Source organism: Bos indicus x Bos taurus, chromosome 17 (assembly GCF_003369695.1).
Source record: "Bos indicus x Bos taurus breed Angus x Brahman F1 hybrid chromosome 17, Bos_hybrid_MaternalHap_v2.0, whole genome shotgun sequence".
In the NCBI taxonomy this organism is placed as follows: Eukaryota; Metazoa; Chordata; class Mammalia; order Artiodactyla; family Bovidae; genus Bos; species Bos indicus x Bos taurus.
In genome coordinates this window covers 11,812,524-11,827,854 of record NC_040092.1, presented here as the reverse complement: position 1 = coordinate 11,827,854, position 15,331 = coordinate 11,812,524, and the positions used below count along the sequence as shown (strand labels likewise).

Sequence of the window (15,331 nt, the reverse complement as noted above, 5' to 3'; positions counted from 1 at the left end):
CACATATATACATATATATGTACACACTAACCAACACAAACAAAAGCACGCACACTAATATACACAGATAATAGCAGCGCTATGCACAGGTACAAACACAAAAGATACACATGCCAAAATATATTCATATAATTGATTCCTGAGTAATATAAAGAGAGGCAAAAACAAGGTTCTCAAACAGCAAATGTATATTAACAAACTCAACAAATGCCCCCAAACGCATATCCACACCTAAGCTTTGGCATGTACACATGCAAGAGCACGCGCGCGTGCACACACACACACACACACAACTATACACTCATCTGGTTCCCAGCTTGTGGGCCCAAGCCCTGCAGACCCCATCGGCCCTCTTTTCTGAAGTGGGAAGGGAAAACCCCCACCTAGCTTGCCTGGCCTCCCTAACTTAGAGCATCCAGTTCAGTGGCTGGGTTGGCACTTTGGGAAAGAGGCATGTTTTTTTCCCTCCCCCACCAGAGTCACAGTCCTCCTCCACATACACCTGTGAACACCCTCCCCCCAACACGCTCGGAGCCCCGTGGAACGGCCTGTGTTCTATGAAGACTCCAACCTGCACACACAGCCGGGACGCCCAGCGCGTGCAAACAGCGCCCGCGCAATCTTCCAGCGTGCCGCCTCGGCCGCGCTACCCACTCACCGCGGCGCCGACTGGCTGACCCGGGATCCGGAAGGTGCCGCGAGGAGAGCGGAGACGCGGTGAACGCCACTTCTGAGCTGGCTTCGGGAAGACTGGTGGGCCCTGGATACCCTACTTCCCACATCGCCCCCGAGTCCCGTGGCCAGCGCAGGGTCTCGGAGCGGGCCAGAGAACATGCCCCCCAACCTGGGCCTGGGCCTGTTCGGTCTTTCTCTCTCTCTTTCCATGAGAAAGGCCGAGCTCGTCCCCAGTCCCCTTGTATGACAAAGGAAACCGGGGACGCCTCCCGGGAGTCCCGGGAACCTCTCTGCCGAAGCTCCAGGGCGCTGACCCTAGGGGCGCGCGGGTGGGGGAGTCCAAAACGGCGGGCTGGGCTGGGGAAGAGGAGGCAGACAGAGCGCGCGATCCTCGCCTTGAGCAACTTCTGCAAGTTCCGTGGATGGAGAAGGGGGCAGAGGTTCCCCACCTCCCCACTAGGCCTTGGAACCCTGCCCCCCCAAATATGTGTCAGGCGAGAGAAGACAGAGGCAGTTCTCAGATCGCGCGGCCCCCCAGCCCCTAGCCCCAAACTGGAAGGTAAATACTTACTTTGCCTCCGAACCAGGTACAAGCTAATACTCAACAATACTGATGCCTTGTTTTTTTTGCTCTGTCCGGACCGCAACGCTGTAGCCAATTTAGATATGCTATAAATTTAAGAGGTTGCCATGGCCACCGCGAGCCCATTGGCCGCTGGGCCCCCTACGTGCCTCGCCACGTCACCAAATCTGAATAAGGATGCGCGAATTAGGCGGCGGCCAGACAAAGATGAGGATCGGGACCGCTTGAAAGTGGGGGAAAGTGCCGGCGCCTCCGCCACCGGGGAAAGCCGCTCGGCAGAGCCGAGGCCAGCAGCCACCCAAGATATATTGAGGCGCGCGGCCCGGGGCATGAGACTGTGAACGCCACCAGTCCCCACCCCACCGCGGGCAGCCTAGCGCCAGGCCCAGGAATCACCCGAGGACTTGACCGGCTGAGTCTTGGTTCGGACCGGACTCGCCCGGCGGCGGCCAAGAGGAGAGGCAAAGAACAGCGGCGGGGCCGGGGGCCCGAGGGCCGGGGGCCCAAAGGGAGGTCGAGGCGGCCCGAGCCGCCGGGGCGCAGGGCTATGATGGTGCACTGTGCCGGCTGCGAGCGGCCCATCCTCGATCGCTTTCTGCTGAACGTGCTGGACCGCGCGTGGCATATCAAATGCGTTCAGTGCTGCGAGTGTAAGACCAACCTCTCGGAGAAGTGCTTCTCACGCGAGGGCAAGCTCTACTGCAAAAATGACTTCTTCAGGTAAGTGGCCCGTGCTGCCCCTGCTTGCTGCCCAAGCGCCCGCCCCGCGCGCGCTCCGTTGGGGCACCGGGGAACGGAAGAGACCCACCCCACCCTCCCGGTCTCACCAGCTTCAGTGGGGAGCCGGCTCACCCAGCAAGCTCTTGCTGTCCTCGGTCCAGCAAGGGCCGGAACCCAGGCGGAGTGAGAAGAACGCGGCTGGCTGCTTCTAGCTGGCTTTTCCAGGCCGGCTTGGATCGGCGGTGGGGCAGGGAGAGGAAGCCTGACTAACTTGCTCCACACTCGTCTCTGCCCCTTCCTAGCCGGCACCACCCCAGGGTGGAAGCTTTCAGCCGGGTTCTGAGAGACTAAGGATTTTGGCGAAGTTAGGGACAGCTGAGGGCTTCACCCACCAGGCAGAGTGTGGGCTGTCCAGAGGCTGGGCTCTGGGCAGGTAGGGTTCCCCGGGCCTTTCTGGACAAACAGAAACTTCCCAGCCCCAGAGGGGGCTCAGCCAGAAAGGTCTCCTCAATCTTCTCCTCAATCCCCCCATCCGCATCCACCCCCCACTGGCCTCAAACTCCTTAAACATTTTCTCTTCTGTTGAAAGTACAAACGAAATGAAGCTGGAATCAGGACCTGCAGGGCCTACCCTTGCTGCCCCCTCGGGCCCTCAGGCAGATCACAGAGATCACTTTTCTAAGTCTCTGTTTCCTAGCTGAGAAATGTTGAGGGTTGGCCTGGAAGGCTGTGGGGTTTTGGCCGCTGGGCCTGGCCCGCTTCCCCACGGGTGCCCAGAGTCAGCTTTGTGAGTGCGAATTCCAGGCGCAGAGGGAAGAGGGGGGCATGATTAACGCTGTGCAGAAAGGCTGCTCACCGCCCCGGTGGCTGGCACTGGGGAATTTGAATAGGAGAAAATGTCAGTCGCGCCTTTACACGTGTAAACTCCCCGGCCCCAGAGGCCCAAGGCCCCTAATGTGGTGGTGCTTGCAAAGCACCTAATGATTTTTGATAAGGTGCATATGGCCAATTATGCTGCCGGATAAGGCCAAAAGTGACTTATGGCTTCTAATGCCCTCACTACATCAACGTCACCCAAATTCACCCTGTTTAGAGACGTGGGTGTGAGCAGACGTGGGGCCCCAGAGTCCTGGGCCCTTGCCCTCTCTCCCCCGGCACCTCACTGCTCCCCCTTCTCCTCACCCCTCCCTGTGCTGGTCTGCATCATCCATTTCAGGGGAGGCCGCCGACTCCCAGCGCTCCTAGAAGAAAGAAGAGGATTTAGACAGGGAACACAGAAAAGGAGGCATTGGAGAGATCCCGAGTTCTGGCCATGCAGGTTTAGGACTGCTTTCTGATCACATATCCTCCTCCCCTACCTGCCAGGGCCTGGGATCTGGGGACCTGGAGGCCCAGTCCCTGCCTTCCAGAGCCCGCAGGCCCCTGACCAGCTCCAGTGGGGCCCAGAGCAGGGCCTGGAAAGTCTACAGTGCTGGGAATCAGTAGAGGCTCTCTCCTTCCTGCTTAGGTTCAGCTCAGGAGAGGGTCCCCCTCCGTGCTCCATTGCTAGGACCCACCAGCCAGGCTGATTGACCCCACCTGGATCTTAGCAGACTGTTTAGGATCCAGAAGGCAAAGCCGAGAAGTGGTCCCAACCCAGCCTGCCTGGCTTTAAAATCCTCCCTGACCTCCAGAGCAGAGTTTGCCTGGAGCATCCCAGGGAGGATCTGGTAGGAGTGGGGGAGGAGGAAGAGCACGACTTGGGGTGCTCTGGGCTTTCTCCTCGGCTGAAGGCTGCACCCATTGCCAGAAGCCCAGCAGAGTTCAAATGAACCCAACCACCGAGGCACAGTCCAGGGTGTTTTGTCTCCTGTCTGGCATTTCCGGCCAGGGAGGACAGGACAGAACAGAGATCTCCCGTTGACAGACATGGAAATGCAGGCTTCTCAGAAGCTAGGGCGGGACAGGAGGAGGTCAGGGCTTGGGGAGGATGGGACACTGGGCTGGCCTCAGGTGACAGGCCGTGTCCGTCTGCAGGCGCTTTGGCACCAAGTGTGCGGGCTGTGCGCAAGGCATCTCACCGAGCGACCTGGTTCGCAAGGCCCGCAGCAAAGTCTTCCACCTCAACTGCTTCACCTGCATGGTCTGCAACAAGCAGCTGTCCACGGGCGAGGAGCTCTACGTCATCGACGAGAACAAGTTCGTGTGCAAGGACGACTACCTGAGCTCCTCTAGCCTCAAGGAGGGCAGCCTCAACTCGGGTAGGAGGCCCTCGTCCCTCCCCGGCCCAGGCCCCAGCGCCCTCCCCACTTTGCCCCCTGCCTGGAGGTGGTGCCCGGGTTCAGAGCTCTCCACTCAGAGGTCAAGGCACACGGAGGGGCCGTGGGGGGGCTGGTGAAGAGGGGCAGCGTTGGCAGCCAGCCTCTTAGGATACTTCCCGCGCCTGCTCTTCCCCTGCCCTCCTCCAATTCTTGTACAAGCGGTCCTCCTCCTCCAATTTGGAGCCGCGCAGTTTCCCCTTTCCGAGTCTTTTCAGCTCCTGCTAGTTTCTAGCTGCATAGTGAGGATAGTAATTGGGGGTCTGCAGGAAGGAGAGGTGGGTAAAGAAGATCCCAGGCCAGGAGGGCGTCAGGACCCTCCTCGCGTCCCCTCTCCCGAGAGCGCGCCTCCCCCTTTCTCAAGCGCTGGCTGGGAAGTGCTGGGAGGGCTTGAGAAGGGCCCCTCGGAAGGCCCGGCCCCGCCTGGAGGGAGTGGGCAGGCGTCGGGCCCCTGAGGGAGGGGCTGCGACAGGTTTGGGGTGGGAAACCCGCCGCGGTTGGTGGTGGCCCGGGCCGCCGAGAACCCTCTACCCGACTAGAGAGGTTTCGGGCTGCCGCTGACGTCCTGTTCCCTTCCCGCTCCGTCCGCCCGCAGTGTCGTCCTGTACGGACCGCAGTTTGTCCCCGGACCTCCAGGATCCACTCCAGGACGATCCCAAGGAGACTGACAACTCGACGTCGTCGGACAAGGAGACGGCCAACAACGAGAACGAGGAGCAGAACTCGGGCACCAAGCGGCGCGGCCCGCGCACCACCATCAAAGCCAAGCAGCTGGAGACGCTCAAGGCCGCCTTCGCCGCCACGCCCAAGCCCACGCGCCACATCCGCGAGCAGCTGGCGCAGGAGACCGGCCTCAACATGCGCGTCATCCAGGTGCGGCCCGACCCGGGCCACCCCTCCCCAGCGCCGCTGCGTCCGCGAGCAGGGAAGCTCGGAGGAGCCTCGCACCCAGCCTCCCTGGCTAAGAGCGCGCCGAGTTCGGCGCAGGGGCAGGCGGTGCGCCGGGGGTCGGGGCCCGCTGGTCACACTCCTAGCCGGAAGATCCAGCCTGGCCCTGCTGTCTTCCAGCGGTGCCATCTTGGGCGGGTCACTTCACCTCACTGATTCCCGCCCCTCACCCCTTTCAAGGAAGATTTTAAGCCTCGCTGGAGTACGGGGACCTTTCCCTTCCTCCTATCCTCTGAGCAGAGGAAGAGGCGCTGTTTGTTCTCCGCGTGCTCCCTCCGGGCGCCCGACGCGCGGGCAGACAGAAAAACGGCCAGAGCCCGGCTTGGGGAGGCGAGGGGCCGAGACCAGCGCCTTGCTGGGCGGGAGGCCTTTATAAAGCCGTCACACTGCGGACGGGCCAAGGACCAGGAAGCCCAGCTTTTTATGAGTCGCCCCACGGGTCCGCAAAATCCTTCACCCTTGGCTGGTTCGCCGAGGCCCCCCTCCACCCCTCTGGTCTAATCCGGCCCGGCCCTCCGGCTCGGCATTCTTGGTGCGAAGGAGGCGCTAGGACCCAGCAGGGGCGGCCCGGGCAGGGAAAGAAGGGGACCCAGGTCAGAGCTCACGGCCCCCTCCTCTATCCCAGGTGTGGTTCCAGAACCGACGGTCCAAAGAACGCCGGATGAAACAGCTGAGCGCCCTGGGTGCCCGGAGACACGCCTTCTTCCGGAGTCCGAGGCGCATGCGTCCGCTGGGCGGTCGCTTGGACGAGTCGGAGATGTTGGGGTCCACTCCGTATACCTACTACGGAGGTAAGCACCCCGCCTTGGACGTGGTGCCTCACACCTAGGTCAGTGCTGGTTGAGAGTGCAGGCCTGGATCCCTGCGATCTGGGGTGCCCAGGGGACCCCCTCCTCCTTTCTACCCACGAAAAACATACACAATCATGAACACACCTTAAGAGACACGAATCAACAGGGGCAGACCCACGCTCAGATACTTTCTGGACAGAAAATCAGACACAAGCGTTCACTCACCCATGCCTTGATACCCACAGATAAACATGTGAGACAAGCAGTGACACACTCACCCACGCAGGACGCACACGAGTTCAGAGACCTTGGAGACCCACGTCTAGGCACATGATCACCCACAACCAACACAGGTATACCCCACCCCCTGGGTATACTGACAGACACTCTGACACTCTCCAGGTCAAGCACTCAGCGTGTACCCACCCCAGCCTGAAACACAACCTTCTGCCGCCCTGGCCCACAGGCTGGCCTGGCGTATTTTGGCACCAGCAGGAAAGCAGGCCCTGGAAGGCAGCACCAACAGTAGGGATGGAGGGGTCAGGGGTCCCCTGGGGTCACCCCCTTGCTATCTTTCAAGACAGCATCTCCTTTTCCGACCTCGGGGACCGTGCACACAGCATCTGGACCGTTTAGCCCAGATGCCTGGCAGTTGGGCAGGTTTTGCTGGACTAGGACTCTGGCCCACCCACCAGCTGCAAGAACACCAGGGTTCATCAGGACTTGGGGTGGGGTGGGGTGGGGGGAAGCAAGAATTGAGCCAACCCAGTTATCCACTCTCTGTTAAGGCTGCAGGAGGCAAGGAGCCCAGCATGGCCCAGGAGAATTCCTCTGTTCCTGTTAGCAGGCTCAGGCCTGGGTCCACTCTCTTCTTAGTCACCTCTTCCCTTTCTCCTTCTCTCTTCTGTCCTCCCTTCTCCCCTCTGCGTTCACTTCAGTCTCCTGGGTGACCTCTCCTGACTCCCTCACCTAGTATTTTGTTGAGACCCAGTTGCTCCGGGGACACTATTGGACTGACTCACCCGTACTGTGCATCCCAGACTTGTGGGCTCAAGGAAGGCATCCCTCCTGCTGAGCCTCTGAATTTGGGGAGCCCCCAGGAATGCCTTTGCCTGAGAGGGATCTCTGCTGCACCCAGTCGGGGGAAGGGGGTGGCCCTAGTAACCCAGATTGGTGAGAGGTGACTTCTTTTAGAGAAGTCAGCTGAGTGGCAGTGTGGATGGAGAGGGCCAGGATCCCGGTGCCCAGGCAGATCCAGGAAGGAAAATAGGAGCACCCTCTACCAGCTTTGTTTTATCCACAGGCCTGGCAGGTTAGCTCTTCTGGCCCGGCCAGGGTCCTCAGAAACTGTGGCTGAAAAATGGTGATGTGCTTTTAGGGAAGAGACTGAGATGGCAGGGCAGGTACAGACGCCAAAGGGAGTCGGCCTAGTGGACTTGTCCTGGGGCGTCTACTCACCGACTCTCTCCACCTATCTTTGCCTCCTTGCGCGCAAAATCTCCGCCCGGCGCAGGGAGGTTGGCGGGGCGGTACCAGTCCGGAATTTTTCCCCGCCTGGGTAATTAACCAAGGTTTCCCCCAGGACCAGCGTGCCTCCCACCAATCCGACCGCCTCTTCTACCCCCGTGTCTGCTGGATAGGGTGGGGCCTGGACACGCGGGGCCCCTCTTTCCCCGGAATGGGTGGGGGGACGGCAGCAGACCCCCCAGCCCCAGGGAGGCAGCCCCGCCTAATCCGCGCTGGGAGATCCCGGTGGCGGCGGCCGGCAGCGGGCGAGAAAGGGGCCGGGCGGCGGGGCCGGCGGCTCCCCGTGGGAGCGGGGACAAAGCCCCAGCTGCGGCTTTTGTGCCCTTTTCAGACGGCGTTTGTTCCAATTACCTCCGGCCCGGCCGCCATATGGGCGGAGGCGGCGCGCTCCGCGCGGGGGCCGAGGCCCTCGCTGGCTAGCCGGCTCGCTCCGGACCGTGGCCGTCCCCCATCGCCGTCCCTTAGGGGCCCCAAATTCGCCGCTTCCAACCTTTCTCTTCACTTACGGGGAGAATGGAATGAGTGGTTTTTAAAAAATAATTGGCGACCGTTTTGGCTGTTGCCTAAACCGTCTCCAATCCCGCCTCCAGACACTCCCCATTTGGACTGATGTCAAGGAGGGTTTGGGGAGGGAAGAGGGCGACAGGGGGAGTCCAGCAGTAGCCCCGGCGACACACCCCGGCCCTAAACAGGAGGCGTGGGTTTGCTGAAGAGACCTCGGCTTCCGGACGCGCTGGTTTTCCCTCCGCCCAAAGCGGGTTATTGTCAAGGATGCTCCTTTCGTGGGGTCCCACGCCCCACTCTTTCATGGGGCGACCCGAGGGGGAGGGAAAGAGGCTCTGTCCTCTGTTCGGAAGGGCTTAGGGAAGGGGGCTTTAGGAGGAGGTCGCGGAATTGACTTAGAAACCCTTTGTCGAGAATGGGCGGGAGTGTAATCTGGAGCCACTGCGCTCCCCGAATTTGTGGGCAAAATTCGAATTTGTGCATTTTTCCGCCGAGAGAGCCAAGAGCTATCACCAGATTAGTAAAAGGGCTGAATGTCCCCAATGCCCCAAAACTTTGGGAGTCCTGGCAACCCCACCCCGGAGGACACAGCTTTTACCCCAAGGCGCACGGATCTCTAGACGTGGCCCGGCGAGTGCTCTTATCGTCCCCCACCTCCCCAAATCTCTGGGGCTGAGCTTTCTCCATTCCTGGCCAGGTGAGGCCGGGGCAACCGATCGGCAAGCCCCACATTCACCGGAATAGACGATGGGGGCTCGGCGAAGGGAAGGAGAGGGCTCTGAGGCCGCCTGGCATGGTCCGCGGCCAGGTTTCGGCGGCCGGGGCCGAACTCGCCAGCGCCACTGCACTCCGGCTGCGCTTCTCCCAGGTTGGGTCGCCGCCCGATCGCAACCATTTCACCTTCAGGTCTCTTTCCGCAATCTCTGCCTCCCTGCCCTGCTCCTCGCCCGGGTCTCTCAGCTCCTGGGTCTCTCAGCCCCCGTGTCCCTGGCCCTCTGTCTGACTCATCTCGCGCGTCTCTGGACGCCTCTGTCTCTCCCCACCTTCCATCTTGTTCCTGGGTCTCTCCCCAGATTTTTTCTGCGTCTCTAAACACACAGCCGCCTCAGCTTTCCCTTTCCGGCTCCTGAACTATCTCTGTTTTACTCGAATAACCCCGGGTGTCTATCTCAGCCTTGGGTTCAGTGACTGAGTCTCTTTTCTTGCCTCCCCTCGGACTCTGAGTCTGGGCTGTCTACTTGCGTGCGGTCCTACCGATCTCTCCCTGTCTCTTTATTTGGCAGTTGTCCAGTGCCTCGCGCTCTCTGTGTATCTCTCGCCAGCTCTAAGGCACTGTCTGGAATCCTCTGTCTCTTGAGCTTCCCCCGTGACCTCTGTCTCCTCTCCGTCTCTGTGTCAGGGAACCTCTGATGTTGAAAGGTGTGTGTCCTTCATCGTCCCTGAGTCTCTCCCAGCTCCTGAGACTGTAGCCTTTGCGTCTCACTGGTTGTCTGTCTCCCCAGCACGAACTCCGAGTCTGGCCCTCCGCTCCTCTGGCCTGCCTCTCCACGGGTCTTTCTCTAACCTCGAGTCTGTGTCGCATGGTCCCCATGAACGTCCTGTCCCGCCAGCCCCAGCCGCATCTGCACCTCTCTGCCCTTGGTCTCCCTGGGTCCCCTCCCCCGGATCTCCTCCCTCAGGCCCCTTGAGTCCTTCTTCAGCGACCTCCCCATCTCTCACTCTCCCCTCTGCCGCCCTGTCCCCTCCGCAGACTACCAAGGAGACTACTACGCGCCCGGAGGCAACTATGACTTCTTTGCGCACGGCCCGCCGTCGCAGGCGCAGTCCCCGGCCGATTCGAGCTTCCTGGCGGCCTCGGGGCCCGGCGCGACGCCGCTGGGCGCACTGGAGCCGCCGATCGCTGGCCCGCACGCCGCCGACAACCCCAGGTTCACCGACATGATCTCGCACCCGGACACGCCGAGCCCGGAGCCAGGCCTGCCCGGCTCGCTGCACCCCATGCCGGGCGAGGTGTTCAGCGGCGGCCCCAGCCCCCCCTTCCCCATGAGCGGCACCAGCGGCTACAGCGGACCCCTGTCGCACCCCAACCCTGAGCTCAACGAGGCCGCCGTATGGTAAGGCCACCGGGCCGGGCCGCTCCCCCGCGCTTGGCCCCGGGGACCCGCCCGGCCGGCTCCCGCCGCCCCCACCCCGCCAACCTCAGCCCGGACGCAGCCTCCCTAAACCAAAATGCCCAACGTGGACACAGCTCGCTCTCTCGAGAGTCCGAACTCAACCGGCAGCTGCTGCTCGGCTGGGCGCGAAGGAGGAGGACCGCCCCCCGCCCCCCATCTCCATCCTCCCACCGAGGCCTCTCCGGGAACCCCCTGCCAGCGTCTCCCGGCAGCTGCGAGCGATTTCTTGGGACCAAAGTGTTAACTCCGGAGGGTCAAGAGATTTCAAGCACGCTCTAGGCTTCCCCCGACCTCTCCCCCAACCGACACACCACCTCTTTGGACCAAGAGAGGGCTGACGCCAAGGGATGGAGACGATTTCTTTTTTCCCCCCTCCCTGGAATCCGACTGGCATTTTGTAATCGTATTTCTCACTCTGCTTTCCCGTCTTACAAAAAAAAAAAAAAAAGATAAGAAAAAGAGAGATTGAAGGGAGTGAGGAAAGGGAGCAGAATGAGTTAGAAGATGGAGAGAGAGCCAGCAGAGAGATGGAGAGAGTGAGAAACATGTTTGAATGGGGGGCGGGTAGGGGTGGGGGGGGGTCACTGGAAGACAGCTCCACCTGCGCGTTCGCGCCCCCTGGTGGTCAACCTCGATGATCACGGTCAGCTTTTCTAGGAAGAGATGGGAGCGGTCCGGACATGGCCAGCCCAGGGCCAGACCCCCACCTCTTCTTTCCTTTGACATTTACTTTGAGCCCGGGGGTCCAGGCCAGATTCAAACACTTGCCCATCCTGCCCTCCCGCTTGGGCAAGGCGCCAAGATTTCTGGGCTCTGGCCCACAGACCACCCTCCGTGCCCAGGTCCTTGGAGGCTGGGCGGTCAGGATGTACAGTATTATACTTTTTTGGAAGTTGAACGCTTCTAGTTTCCTTATTTTGTATAAAGAAGAAACAAATAAAGTATGTTTTTGTGTTTACTGTTTATTTATTGTACACTAGTTATCTGGGGTTGGACATTTTTATATTTTTAAGAGGAGGGTGGGCAGAGTGGGGGAGGGGAGCCAGAAAGAGGTTTACCTAAAAAAAAAAAAGGCAAAAAAAAAACCCACAAAAAAAATCAACTTTTTAAAAAAGAAAGATTAATAAAAAATTCTTTTTTCCCTCCATGCTGTGTGGTTTTCTTTTTTCTTTTTCTTTTTTTTTCCTTTTTGCCTCTGTCTTCAGTCACTCTGAATTAATGGAACTATTCTGGTTCTTGTTTCTGACATAAACCAGACTTGATGGATGCAAAGACCTCTCATCTAGCAGGGTGATGGGAGGGGTTCTTTTGGCAACTAACAGGTAAGAAAGATGCCTGCCATTTTTTTTTTTTTTTTGACAGATATGATGCACCAATAGTATCTCCCCCAGTTTTATGTAATACCCTGATCTAACACAAGCCAGCCTGGCACATAGTAGGCCTTCAAAATATTTGATGACTGAATGGGTGTGTGACTTGTTTATCACCAGGGCAATTCGAGCTTCACTCATTACTCCTCCGGGTAAAACCAAACAAACAAAAAGTAGGTTGGGACTTGCCAGGCAGTCCAGTGGTTAAGACTCCACATCTCCATTGCAGGGGTCGTAGGTTCGATCCCTGGTCAGAGAACTAAGATCCCACATGCCTAGTGGTGCGGACAAAAAAAACAAAAGCAGGCTGGTAGGGCCAGTGCTGCAAGACTGTGTTAGGACAGAAATGCCCGCAGGGAGAACAAGGCTGTTCGTCCTGCAGTTCTTAACGCAGTGCCTGCTTGGGTCCTTCGGTAGATCAGCATGGTGGAAGGGAGTTCTTGAGATTTAATGGGTCTGAGGCTACTCCCTAAAGACAAGTCCCTCCCTCTCTCTGCCTCAGTTTTCCTACTTTCAAAAGTGGGGACTAGAGGGAGTCCTTTCTATGACTTCATTCATTTGCAGCTCAAACACTGTAGGATGAGAAAAACAGATGAGAGAAAATAGATGGAAGAGGGTCCTGCATTTGGACGTCTTTTCTCCCAAGCTTAGGGTGGGGAGGGGCTTACCCATTTTAGCACCAGCAGGAAAAGGAGGGGGACTGGGAGCTGGTGGGGAGTGAACCACCACGGAATGGACACATGTTAAGAGCCCTCCTCATCGCTCCTTCTTTCATGCGGACATCACAAGAATAATTCGAGATGACCTGACTTTTTCTTTTCTTTCCTTATAGCATATTTGTATTTATCAGACAAATGCTACTTGCTCGTGGTGGAAAATCTAGAAAATGCAGATAAGCAGAAGAAAGAAAAGATAATCCCCCAGAATCTCAAGTAAACGAGTTGATATGTTTCTTTCCAGATTTTTTATTTTTTTCCTTTTCATTTTGAGACTAGAGATCACACACACATAGACACAGAGTGTAGACTTGCCCTTGGCATGCTCGTAACTCCGGGAGCACCAGGCTTCCGGGAGAGGCCCACTCTTGAATAACCCTGGGGTAGCCCCATTAAGATCTCAGAGAGTGGCTCCAGAAACCAGAGTCCAGGGGGGATGTGATCTCTGGGGCTATGATCAGGACTTGAGGCTGATTCCCCATGGGCTCTAGCTCTGAGTGTTGGTGTGTCACGAGGGTTGGGAGCAGAGGTCACCTAGGAGTGGGATAAGGGTAAAACAGAACAAGGGCCCTGGGCTCCGGGAGACTGGCTGGCTGGTCACTGTATCACCTCTCTGAGCCTCAGTATGCCTACCATGAAATGGGCTCATAGTGGCATTTCATCCACGTTCAGTTCAGTTCAGTCACTCAGTTGTGTCCAACTCTTTGTGACCCCATGAATTGCAGCACACCAGGCCTCCCTGTCCATCACCAACTCCTGGAGTTCACTCAAACATGTCCATCAAGTCGGTGATGCCATCCAGCCATCTCATCCTCTGTGGTCCCCTTCTCCTGCCCCCAGTCCCTCCCAGCATCAGAGTCTTTTCCAATGAGTCAACTCTTCGCATGAGGTGGCCAAAGTACTGGAGTTTCAGCTTTAGCATCACTCCTTCCAAAGAACACAGAGGACTGATCTCCTTTAGAATGGACTGGTTGGATCTCCTTGCAGTCCAAGGGACTCTCAAGAGTCTTCTCCAACACCACAGTTCAAAAGCATCAGTTCTTCGGCACTCAGCTTTCTTCACAGTCCAACTCTCACATCCATACATGACCACTGGAAAAACCATAGCCTTGACTAGATGGACCTTTGTTGGCAAAGTAATGTCTCTGCTTTTGAATATGCTATCTAGGTTGGTCATAACTTTCCTTGCAAGGAGTAAGCGTCTTTTAATTTCATGGCTGCAGTCACCATCTGCAGTGATTTTGGAGCCCCAAAAAATAAAGTCTGACACTGTTTCCACTGTTTCCCCATCTATTTTGCATGAAGTGATGGGCCCAGATGCCATGAGCTTAGTTTTCTGAATGTTGAGCTTTAAGCCAACTTTTTCACTCTCCTCTTTCACTTTCATCAAGAGGCTTTTTAGTTCCTCTTCACTTTCTGCCATAAGGGTGGTGTCATCTGCATATCTGAGGTTATTGATATTTCTCCCGGCAATCTTGACTCCAGCTTGTGCTTCTTCCAGCCCAGCGTTTCTCATGATGTACTCTGCATATAAGTTAAATAAGCAGGGTGACAATATACAGCCTTGAAGTACTCCTTTTCCTATTTGGAACCAGTCTGTTGTTTCATGTCCAGTTCGAACTGTTGCTTCCTGACCTGCATACAGGTTTCTCAAGAGTCAGGTCAGGTGCTCTGGTATTCCCATCTCTTTCAGAATATTCCACAGTTTATTGTGATCCACACAGTCAAAGGCTTTGGCATAGTCCATAAAGCAGAAATAGATGTTTTTCGGGAACTCTCTTGCTTTTTCCATGATCCAGCGGATGTTGGCAATTTGATTTCTGGTTCCTCTGCCTTTTCTAAAACCAGCTTGAACATCAGGAAGTTCACGGTTCACGTATTGCTGAAGCCTGGCTTGGAGAATTTTGAGCATTACTTTACTAGCATGTGAGATGAGTGCAATTGTGTGGTAGTTTGAGCATTCTTTGGCATTGCCTTTCTTTGGGATTGGAATGAAAACTGACCTTTTCCAGTCCTGTGGCCACTGCTGAGTTTTCCAAATGTGCTGACATATTGAGTGCAGCACTTTCACAGCATCATCTTTCAGGATTTGAAATAGCTCAGCTGGAATTCTGTCACCTCCACTAGCTTTATTCGTATGCTTTCTAAGGCCCACTTGACTTCACATTCCAGGATGTCTGGCTCTAGGTGAGTGATCACACCATCGTGATTATCTTGGTCATGAAGATCTTTTTGTACAGTTCTTCTGTGTATTCTTGCCACCTCTTCTTAATATCTTCTGCTTCTGTTAGGTCCATACCATTTCTGTCCTTCATAGAGCCTATCTTTGCATGAAATGTTCCCTTGGTATCTCTAATTTTCTTGAAGAGATCTCTAGTCTTTCCCATTCTGTTGTTTTCCTCTATTTCTTTGCATTGATTGCTGAGGAAGGCTTTCTTATCTCTTCTTGCTATTCTTTGGAACTCTGCATTCAGATGCTTATATCTTTCCTTTTCTCCTTTGCTTTTTGCTTCTCTTCTTTTCACAGCCTCCCCACACAGCCATTTTGCTTTTTTGCATTTCTTTTCCATGGGGATGGTCTTGATCCATCCCCATGGGACTAGATCTGATAGATAGAGTGCCTGATGAACTATGGACGGAGGTTCATCCACGTTGGAGAGATGCAATTTATCCTGTGGCCAAGGTTTGGGAAGTCTAAGTCTTGGGTTCAATCCTCACTCCCATCCTCTGCCAACACACACACACACACATACACACCAGCTTCCTTAAATGATGAAAGACAGGAGAGAAAAGGAGATCCTTGTCAAAATCAACTCAAATCCACCTGCACTCCCATAAGCTCATTTCAGCTCCCCTAGTGCCTTCAGGGCCCAGGGGCTCTGGGAGGAGAAATCCCACCCCAACCCCACTCCTGGCAGTGACCCTGCAGGTGTCATAGTCATGGTCGTGTGTGCACTTAATTTGGGAGGTGGTTCCTAAGGAAGGTTGGGTGGAGAAGGAAGAGAGCTGGGGAGGGACATTTGTCC

The 15,331-nt window shown here is 56.6% G+C and overlaps 1 protein-coding gene across 1 annotated transcript; it reads left to right on the top strand.

The window, feature by feature from the left end:
• The first annotated feature begins 1,458 nt into the window (after positions 1-1,458).
• On the top strand, positions 1,459-11,182 carry LHX5 (LIM homeobox 5). Its single transcript, XM_027566680.1, has 5 exons — positions 1,459-1,978; positions 3,995-4,218; positions 4,871-5,148; positions 5,849-6,014; positions 9,796-11,182. The coding sequence occupies exons 1-5, from the start codon at positions 1,806-1,808 to the stop codon at positions 10,161-10,163; spliced, it is 1,209 nt and encodes a 402-aa protein (XP_027422481.1). The 5' UTR covers positions 1,459-1,805; the 3' UTR covers positions 10,164-11,182.
• The last annotated feature ends 4,149 nt before the right edge of the window (positions 11,183-15,331 follow it).